Here is a 10,726-nt window from a genome sequence, read left to right on the forward strand (position 1 = left end):
GTACTTGAGTGGAGGCCCAATGTCCTTCTTTTACCTTAATACTAAACCTATAAATGTAGGCACATAGATCTATTTCCCCATCCTCATATATAAATATTTCCACATGGAAATAAAATGGGGTGAGGCAATCCCACTCACATAGCAACAAAACCCATAATACAGATTTAAAATGGAACACTCTTATGAAAGAAAAGCAATCCAGAGAGAGAACCCTAAGAGTTTCTGAAGGGCCTAAGTGAAGACATAAATAAACATACACACACGACTCCTGGGTGAGACAATGTAACTCATCATAAAGTTGTCACACACCCCCAGGCTGATCAATAAATGTGCATAAGCCCCATTCAGAACCCTAACGGTAAGTTTATTTCTTTGGGGACAATGAGTTGAAATGTAAAAGATTTTTCCTGAAGTTTAATTTGAAAGAATTATGTCAGTAAATTATCAACAGCTTTAAAATATGATGGAGTGGTTACCTTACTATTTTGTTAAGATATTACTGTAAAGTTTCTGTAAGCAAGGAATAGATGGATCAGAATAAAAATCTAGGAGTCCAGGAATACAAGAATGGGTAAAGTTTGCATTTCAATTATAGGGAAGAAATAGATTATGTATCTATGACAGTGGGACAATTGGCTATCTATTTGGAAGAAAGTCAAATAAAATACCTACCTCAAAAATGTTTTGTTAAATGGCAGACTGCAAATGAGTTAGCTACAAATGTTGCCATTGGTGTATTTAAGTCGAGTCTCTCAGAATTGCCTCAAATTACTTGTACATCTCTCAGTTTCAGTGTATTTTATCCCAGTGTCTATTTCAGACCAGTGTGTATACAGGCAGGGCTGGCTGCACTCTGTGTTAATACTGCTTGTTAAGGCATCTATAAGTCTGTCTTTCTCAAGCCTCGTGTCTGTGCAGCTGTGCAGTTTATATTTCTGTACTTCCTGTTATTGTCTGTGGTTCCTTATCCAACTGTTACTGTGTGCATGCGTATTTGAAGAGTCGGGGTTTGGGCCTGAAAATCCCTCTGGGACACAGGCCACACCTCCTTGTTGGTCTATGAAGCGCCTGGCCCAGCTGTGAAACCCGCTCCTTTGGTCACAACACAGTAACGCCGACTAGCCTCACCCCAGTGTCAGTGTCAGTATTTGGTTGGATATTTATAAGACTCTTCAAAATCTCCGGAGTTGAAAAGCCACTACATCTACAATTTATCACTTAAAGTATAATCTAAAAACAGAAGTAAGACTCTTCAGAGGCCCTTAATAATTTAGTAAATGTTGTCATTTAACCTTTTAACTTATCAAGAATATGTTTTTTTCTAGCATTTCATAGTATCATTCTCACTGTCCATCACTAGCTACCAAGTTGGCTTTCTTTCGGAACTTATAGGAACACACACATGGAGCCCTTATTACTTCCTGAACAGCCTGGGCAAGGCCAGTAACCCTCTGGCAAAGAGACCCTCCGCCCACAGCATCCTGATGTACATGATCCGAAAATCCCATCGGGGGCCTGGGTTTTTACAACTGCTGTTCCTTTGCTTCTGAGGTTCACTAAAGCCCTATAAGTAGCCTTTACTTCTGCTTTTGGCCATTAGAATTTTTCAGCACCATCCAAAGCCCTCAGAGGCACCGTTATGGCTGGGAATTGGTGGGGGAAATAGTCTTTCCCTGACCAGCATAATTCTTCTAACATGCAGTCTTCATGTAGACCAATGATCCTATCCTCGCCCCAAAGTTCTAAGATAGCAAATAAACTAAAAAAACAAACTCACTGCCATTAGTTGGTTTCAACTCATCGTGCCCCTGTAGGACAAGATGAGTTTCCGAGAGTGTAACTCTTTATGGGAGTAAAAAGCCCCATCTTTCTCCCTGTGAGCGGCTGATAATTTTGAACTGCTGACCTGGTGGTAAGCAGCCCAACTCGTGACCACTATGCCACTAAGGCTACTAAAATAATAAACAGAAAGTTAGACATTTCCCCAGGTTTTCCAAAACAGAAGAGCCAGAGCTGGGCCTTGGGACAGTCAGGGCAGGGAGCAAGAGGGTCCTTTGGGCCTCAAACTCAGAATTTGTATCTGGCAGCAAATATGCAAATTCCTGGTCCTAACTAGTTGCCGAAGACAGAAGGAGTTGTGACCCTTCCTCAGGGAGCAGACAGTTCCCTGGATGCTGCTTTTAGCTATCAGCCCTCCCTGGCCCTGCTGCTGTTGACCTGTCTACGTGAAGCTTTAGAAAGGCGCTGGCCCTCCCACCACTCACAATTTTCATAAGTGGCGTAGCACCACTAAGAGAAACCACGCTGAGAGAACTACTCTGGGGAAAGGCAGTTGAAGCCACATGGAAATAGCATGAGAAAATTCAAGACAGCAGCCAGGTTTTATGCGCTGTGGCTTTGGAAAGACGAACCCGTTCAGAGAGCCAACAGAATGTAGCAACTGGCACATGCAAATTCAAGTGCCAGAGGAGGGACGGGTGGCCCAGGTCTCAAACAGTCATGGCTGGCTGGGAATCAGAAGCAAAGAGCAAGCAGCAGCCTGTTCTAAGTCTTGGCCTCTGCCCTGCCTACCTACATGCAGCACTCGCCATGAAAATGGGCCCTGTCTTGTTCTGCACCTTCTTAGACTACCTCAGGTTCTACCCACTGCAAAGACGAGGCCTGGATTCACAAAAGGCCAGAGGCCAGATGATCTTGCCCATGAGCACCCAGTGTAGGGGCAGGGAATGGGCAAGCCCAGGCATAAGTGTACCCTTCAAGGCCTCCCTAGCATGCTCATTCCCACTCAGCCAGACACTGCACTTCTGATTTCAGGTTCCTGGGCCTCTGAGCGTCAGCAAGCCTCGCTTCTCGCCCTGGCTCTGCTGCTGACTCTGGGGCTTAGGGCAAGGTTTGTGGGGAGGCAACGCAGCCTTAATTTGTGCCTGTACTTTTCTCCCTCACCGGGCACTGTTATTAGTATAGTCTGTGAACACGGAGTAACCGAATTCAAAGCTTAGCTTTGCCTCTTATGAACTGTGTGACCTTGAGTAAGTTCCCTAACTTCTCTGAGCTTCAGTTTCCTCATCGTGAAAATGCCTGTCATAAGATTTGCCCAGGAGCGATGGAGTTCAACCCAACAATGCCATGGTGGTCACAGACCCTGGGTTAGCGCCAGGAGGACACAGGGCCGAGGGCCCTGCCCCAGATGCCCGGGCTCAGCTCTGAAGCCTGGCTTCAGGTTTTCCAGCTGTTGCTTTTCTCCCCAATCCCCTCTTCCTGAGCTTTCTTCAAACGCATCCATAGGCAGCTGAAAGGTGCACGAGTCTGTTGAGAAACCCGGTCCTCTGCAAACTTACTGGGATCCGGTGACCTAGGGACCTGAAAGACCCTCCTCAGCCCACTGCCATCCTCTCCCCGACAACAGAGGCCCTGGCCTACTGCTGAGTTTCTTTCAGCCCTTAACGAGCTCCTAGCCCTCTACTGGGCCCCAACAGGAGACCTGTAGTCCACGGGGTTCTGATAGAGGCCCACAAAGCTTTTGAGGGGAGATGAGCTCCCTTGGCCAAGGGTGTACAGAAGTCAGGGTGCACAGCCAGACTTGGCCGCTTCCTGCCTGACCCAGACTGCATTTGCACAAGCAGCTCAAGGCAGTGGGCCTGCTGGGCAGGTGCTTGGCTCAGGGCCCCTGGGCTCCCCAGGTGGATGCCTTTCCCTCTTAGGAATCTGGACTTTTGAACGCCAAATGACAGGCATGAGCCTTCATCTCTCGGGCCCCTTCACTGTGCAGAGCAGGAAACTGGGACCCTGAGTGAGTGAGTGCCCTGGGCAGAGTTTATTCTCCATCTGTCTCCTGGCCCGTACAACAGTCTGGAAAGGCTTCTTTCCGAGAGGAAGGCTGGGGTGGAGGGGGAGTGATGGGGGCGAATGTCAGGTGGAACATTCAGGTGGTGACGAGAACTCTGATATGTAGGGATTTGGAGAGTGAGCTCAGAGTGTGAGTGTATGGAGACCAGCCAGACCGCAACTAGGCTTGTGTGGGTCAGATCTTGATTTACCTCTCAGCATGGAGCCCCTGGTCTCCATATTTTGTCCTCACTTCCCCCTGCTCCTATCTGTGGCCGCTTGTGCTTTTTTTGGGGCCATGGAAGTCCTAAACCCAGCCTCAGGAGAGGACTCTGGGAGCCACCCCCAGGGAAAGGCGGCCAGCCAAGTGGGTGAAAGTGGAACAAGGCAGGCAGCTCGGTGGAGCCCTCAGTCTCTGGAGCAGCAGCAGGCTGTTGACAAGCCCAGCCAGCCAGAAGCAGAGGGCTGTTTACTCTCAGTTCTTTGGAAGTCCTGAGTGTTCCTATCACTTAGGGGAGCTGCTCTGGAGAAGAACAAACCTCATCTCAGGTCCCAGGCCCAAGGCTCTCTGGGCAAGCAGAGGCAGGGGGTGGGGAGTTCAGTGGAGAGAGCTTAGTCAAGCCTGGCCTAGAACTGGGCATGCCCTGGAGAGGTGACTGACCCTACTTCTACTCAAGACGTACTTCCCCTAACTCCCTGCTTGGAGTGGGGTCTGAGGAGAGCAGTCTGCTCTGCAGTTGACATCAGCCCTGGTCCTAGCTGAATTTCATTTGAACTTTCCGGTAGACTGAGGAAGCCAACAGACGCTCTTAGCTTCCTAGAAGCAGAGAGAGGAAGTATCTTTCTCCGAATGAGTGGGACAGGAGAGACTGCGCCACAGACTAGGATTCCTTCCTCTCTACCCCACTGCCACGACTCTGTGCAGTGTCCCAGCGAGAACCTAGAAGCAGGGTTGCTGACTCATAGTGACCCTGTAGGACAGGGTAGACTGCCTGGATGAGTTTCTGGGAGTTTACGGGAATAGAAAGCTGCCCCATCTCTCCCAAAGAGCAGCTGGTGGCTTCAAACTATGGACCTTTGGGATCACAGCCCAATGCATAACCACTATGCCTGCAGGGTGGTTAAATAAGGGAGTCTCCATCTACCACTCTCCTGGGATCAAGTGACCCATTCGGGGTACTGTCTGAGAGCTGAAGTCCAGGGAACACAGTGACGTGGCTCAGATCCCATTTCAAACCAAAGAAGAGGGTTGGACGCTCCTGGGAGGAGAGGCTGCATCACAGGGACCTGGCCATAGAGCAAGCCACGGACCTGGATAAAGTCCATGGTTTACAGAGCACCTCCTGTAGCATTATCTCCTCATCCAGATCCCTATTGGCAGAGGAGGAGACAGGGCCCCTGAGGAGAGGGGGCCATCAGAGCAGAGAGAGCAGTTGAATGGGACAAGCTAGTCTGTCCAGCCCCTCCTGGGTTAGCAACCCTCCTGAGGAAAGAATCCTTTAAATGAGTCCAGGTGTTAATTAAGCCCTATTGAGGTCAACAAAAGCCAGCCAGATGCTGCTGAATGTGTCCCCTGTCTTTCCACACCCCTGCCCTGCCCTGCACACCCAGAGTCGAGCCCTGTCCCTGTTCTGGGCCCTGCAGATAAGGCCTCCTGGGTCACTGGGTCCAGGTATGCATGCTGGGAGGCTTGATGAGCCAGCCCCACTCCATTTCTCTCCAGTATAAATGTGGCCCGGCCAGGTGCAGGCCTGTGCTCGGACTGTCACCCTATGGGGAATGGCCTCCCCTGAACCCCAGCTCTATTGGAACCTCCTTCCGACCTGCCTACTGCTTACTACGGGTTCCTTTCCCAGTGCTCCCGTGTCATCTCTGTGATGGCTGAGTAGGTTAGTGTGCATCTACCGTGTGTCCTTTGTGGAGGAGCAGACAGTAGGCTCCTGAAAGGTTTAGTCAATCACTGATGGAGGTATGTTTCTGGTCATTTTACAAACCCAGGTATGTGGTCCTTCTAACCATGGAGTTCAAGACCCACCTCTGTCTCCAAAGCAGAGACCATTTTTTCCCCCTGGACCTGGGGAAATAAGCCTGGTTACAGGGCTTGGGGGAGAAGGCCACGCTTCAACTTGTTTCCCCATCGGGCTTGGCAGTCCAAGCTGGCAGTTCCCTGGTCCCTCTTCAGTGTAGGGCTATGGCCCAGAAAGCCCAGCTGCAGGAGAGCCAGGGACTAGATTGAAACTCCAGGTTCCTGTTCTCTTGGCAGTTGCTGGGAGCACCCAGGGGCTCCAAGTGCTGCAAAGGCCCTGAGAGGACATGACCTGGCCAAACACTGGACCTAGAACGAGGGAATGAGCTGTTTGCTGCCAGAGACAGCCTCCTCCCCACCCCCTAGGTCACTGGCTGATCTAGCTATCATGCCCTCTAGCAACACCAAGGGTGGGGGGGGGCAATAGGCAGAGCCTGGCCTAAGCTATAGGGGCTTCAGGGATTGTCCCTTTTGGGTCCTGGCCTTACCTAGAGGATAGGGAGGTGGATCTTCCCGTCTGAGCCCAGCCCTACCACTGCTGAGGACACTGAGTGCCCGCTCAGTCACACACCCCTTGGCATTTAGAATTCCAGAATGGAGGAGACCCTGGAGGCTGCACCTTCCCCCCTTTGTACAGGGAGTCCGATGCCCAGGCTGCCAGACAGGGACGCCCAGCGGGGAATCCCATGTCACATTCTGGCTGGGTCTCTAAACTCCGGGTAGGTCTCTTTCTCCCCTGCTTACCGGTGAGCTTGTGAAGGTCAGAAGCCGAGTTGTGTTCATTTGTCTTCCTCTCACCACAAACCCACACCCACTGCCATCCAGTCTGTTCCAACTTACAGAGATCCTATAATGAGGTGGCTGAGGCTGAATAGCTTTACAGGAACAGCAAGGAGCCTCAGCTTCCGAGGAGTAGCTGGTGGATTTGAACCTTTGACCTTAGCAGTCCAGTGTCTGCCAGATGGCACCACAGGATAGGCTCCTATAGTAAACCCAAAACAAACTCACTGCCACTGAATCCATTGTGACTTATCGGAACCCTGTAGGTTGCTGAGGCCGGAATCTCTCTGAGTAGAACATCTTTCTCCCAAGGAGCAATGGGTGGGTTCAGATTGCTGACCTGGTTAGCAGCCCAGCACATAACCCACTGTGCCACCAGGGCTCCCAGACGCTTAGAGTAGACCTTAACCATGTTAAAGAGGAGATGACTAAATGCTAAAGATCCCCAAGCAACTCTGGTGATTTTCCCCTGACCAGGCCTCAGTTTACCATCAGTAGAAGTACGGGGAGACTTGGGGAAGCACTAGTCTCATCCTTTAGGGTCTCCACCAATTTTTTCTCAGTGCTCAGAGTGGTACAGTACCCCATCAACTGGTGACTAGGTTAGTTCATGGGATTTGGGGTCAAGAAGCGATAGGTAATCTGTCTGCAGAGCTGGCTGTGTGGCTGTGAAATCAGCCAGCTCTGCCAGGACTGGCCACTCCTGGCTCCTCTCGACACTGCCTCTTCCCCAGGGCCCTTGCTCTCAGGCAGCTGGTTTGGGTTGGGGCTGGAGACCGGCACAGAATAAATGCACAAGAATGGGTGGAAGGAGTGAGTGAGTAATGGAGGACCACGATGCCATAGCCCAAAGGCAAGCCCCTGAATGGTGGAACTAATGAGATGCTGTTGACCGGAGACAGGTCTGGTAGCAGGACATTGTATGTCTACTTGTGGCCTCACGTCACCTGGCAGCTCCAGGGACCCCAAAACCCCGGGTGTCATACAGAGAAAGTATTATGGGAGTCGATTTCGTCCCCACGGTGTTACAACCCAGAGAACAAATGACTTGTCAAAAGTCGTGCCACAAGAGAAGGAGCGAGGCTTCAAACCTGCCCTGGCTGCGACTGCCCAGCCTTCTCTAGAGGCAGCATCTTAGGATGGAAAGGGTGCAGTTTTAGGACCAGACAGCGGCCATTCACATGAAGCCTCTGAGCTCAGAGTGTTGTGCCCACCTCAGGGGCCAAAATGAGAGTGAAATAAGGTATGTAAGTATATAAAAGTATTGTGTAAACTAGGGAGCTCAAACATCATAGTCAAAGAGCCCAAAGACGAGAGGACTCAGACTGATCTGGTGATGGTGCCATACCGAGGATAACCATGCTGACTTCTTCCACTCCAGGACAAAGGGGAGGTCCCCAGGGGAGGAGCCCCACCCCACAGACCCTGTCGCCCCAGACCGACCTCGCTGCCTCCTGATCTGCCTGAAGAAGAAAGTCGCAGGATTGCACGGATATTCTCTTCCCAGTGCTCCAAGAAAGACTAATGCAACCATTTAAGAGACTGAGGAAAGGACCCCCTTGCCGCCCTCCTTCAGCCTGGTCCAGCGTGCGGGAGGCTCCAGGGCTGCCATCACACCGAAGTCACCACCAGCCTCACCCACAAAGACCCAATCAACCCAGGCTGAAGGAACGGTGCAACCCAGCCCTGTGCCCACCTACCAGGACTTCAGCACCTTCCTCCCATGGTGAGGCAAAGGCTAGGCAGCATAGATCCGAGCACTCCAGGGCCCCCTCATCTCTGACCAGGGGCTCAAGCAGGCTTCTTTCTGCTGAGGAACATCCTCCAGTGTCCTTGTGTGGACCACCCACCTCGGCCTGCGACTTCGGAGCCTTTTTGCCTTTAAAGGATGGGTGATGGGCCAAGTATCCATAGTGTGCATCATACGTAGCTGAGGCCACCTCCACTTCACCGTGTGGGAATGAGGATTTTTATAGATAGAAATTATTTGTATGCTGTATTGAATTAATCAATAGGGAGGTTATAACCTCCATCAACTTTTTATCTGATTGTCTGCAATTCTAACCATGCTTTTAACTTAATTGTTTTTACCCTGCTCTGAGAAGCATTATTCCTACCTGTGTTTGAATAAAATCATATTAGCATTTGTATTCTGTGTACAAGGGTTTCCCGGGCTGGCCATTTTTTCCCCCTGGACCTGGGGAAATAAGCCTGGCCCTGTGGGAAGAGGGAACAGGAAGAATTCATTTGGACCCCGACTGCCAGAGAAAGCTCGACAAGCTGCCACTGTCTGTCTGGGAGACGGCCTCTAGAACAGGAGACCCAGGCGACCCTGCAGCTTCAGAGCCCCCCCATTCTGGAAGGGGTCACCCCACCTTCAGCTGTCCAAACAGAAGCATCGGGCAGTGGCCTGTGGGGGCACATGGGGCCCTGCCTCCAAGAGGTACTCAGGGTGGTGGGGAGACAGTGTTGGGAGGAAACGAAGCCCCGCGTCTCACCCCCAACCATGTGTTACTTCATTTAGTCCTCAACACAACTCCGTATCAAGACGCTATGATCCCATTTTATGGTTAAAGAAGCAGAAGCTCAAATACGTAACTTGACTGTTCATGTGACCAGGAAGTGAACTGCCCCAGAGATGTCACCAGGCTGCTGCTCAGTGACCAAGCGGCACAGTCAGTAAATGCTCCAAGTTGGGGGAAAGGAGAGAGCACTGTCAAGGGACAGAGTTCACAGGGTTCTCCGAGTGGGCCAGTGTAGGTCTGCCCCTCAGGCTCAGTTCCCCCTTGTGAACGTCCAGTGCCTTGGAGGACTGTAAAACAGACAGCCCCAGCCTCGCAGAGCTGTGAAGATTAAATATGACTTGTAAAAGTGCTTCGTCAGCACTTGGCTCACAGAGGAAGGCCTTGGGAAATGTCAGCCTGCTCCACCCTACTCCCCCCACCCCCACCCCCTAGCTCTTGGAGATAAGCAAACACAAATACGTTAACTGTAAAACAAGGCAGGGCATGCCCTGTGCCCTCAGGTTACCAATGACCCTGGAACAGAAGCAGGAGGGATGCCTGCCCTCAGTTCTGCTCTTCACCCCTTCCTCTGCTCACCTGTTTATCTCAACTCCTTAGCTTCAGCTAGGATGCTCTTAACTCCCCCCACAGGACTTTGCATGAGGCCACCAAGATCCCACAGTGGGGGTTGGAAGCCGAGGCCTCAGGAGAAGTCTCATGCTCCCAAATCCTGCTCCAGCTCCTGTAAGTAACCTTCCCTGGGTCACGCCAGGAGAAGGCCCCTGCAGGACATGGGCTGCTGCTTGCCAAGGCCAAGGGCAGCCTCAGATGCCACAAAGGGACCCCAAGAGGCTGGAACCCACCACCTGCCATAAGCTTCCAAGGAGTGGATTCTGTACTGATGACCTTCTCTCTACCAGTCCCGGCTCAGAGGTGAAAGGACTTTCCCAGTGCTACTGCAGAGGTGGAAGTGAGGAGGCAGAAGTCTGCTCCCCCAACCAAGGAACCAGCGCCGCCAGCCCTCCTTCCCTGGGAGCTCGCAAATAGTTGCTTCTGGTCATCAGACCCTGGTTGCCTCTGAACCCGCAGCAACCCAACCTGGAACTTCTGACCGTGAACTGGGTTTTAAGAACAGGGATCCCAAAGGGACAGCTGGCCCAGGCCCCAAGTGGCAGTCAGCAGAGTCCTAGATTCCTCCAGGCAGGCTGGAGCGTCCCCGTCTGGGGAGGGAGAGAGGTGGTGGGAATGCAGTATCCCAGCAGCGGAACAAGAGAAGAGAACACGGAGGCCACAAACCCCCTGAAGAGCCAGTCTCAACGCTTGGCCTTTGGGACCTCACCCACCCCAAAGATTCCCTCCCAGGGCCGAGCCCATCTCGTGGGGCCCCACTGAGGGTGTCACAGCTTTGGGAGGATGTCTTCTGGCTTCTGGGACCAAACAAAGATCCCAAGATGCAGATACGAGTGTCTGCCTCGTACTGCCCAGAGCCAGCCCCCACATGCAAGGACTGTACCACAGTGTAGAGGCCAGTGTGCGACCCTGGAGCCCGGCAGTAGTGGGGCAGGAGGAGGGATCTCTCCTGCACTGGGCA

The 10,726-nt window shown here is 51.9% G+C and overlaps 1 protein-coding gene across 5 annotated transcripts in view; it reads left to right on the forward strand.

The window, feature by feature from the left end:
• Positions 1–8,790, forward strand: part of C2CD3 (C2 domain containing 3 centriole elongation regulator) — a 124,264-nt gene extending 115,474 nt beyond the window's left edge. For 4 of the 5 annotated variants that reach the window (XM_045293107.1, XM_045293108.1, XM_045293109.1 and 1 more), the window contains exon 33: positions 8,013–8,790. In XM_045293107.1, coding sequence (XP_045149042.1) covers positions 8,013–8,156 — 144 coding nt within the window. In that variant the 3' untranslated portion in view covers positions 8,157–8,790. The remainder of the gene's footprint in view (positions 1–8,012) is intronic. The other variant, XM_045293111.1, reaches the window with a different exon arrangement.
• Positions 8,791–10,726: the final 1,936 nt, after the last annotated feature.

The sequence above is a fragment of the Echinops telfairi genome, unplaced genomic scaffold, assembly GCF_000313985.2.
Source record: "Echinops telfairi isolate 266 unplaced genomic scaffold, ASM31398v2 ScPeMD7_1713;HRSCAF=2227, whole genome shotgun sequence".
NCBI lineage: Eukaryota > Metazoa > Chordata > Mammalia > Afrosoricida > Tenrecidae > Echinops > Echinops telfairi.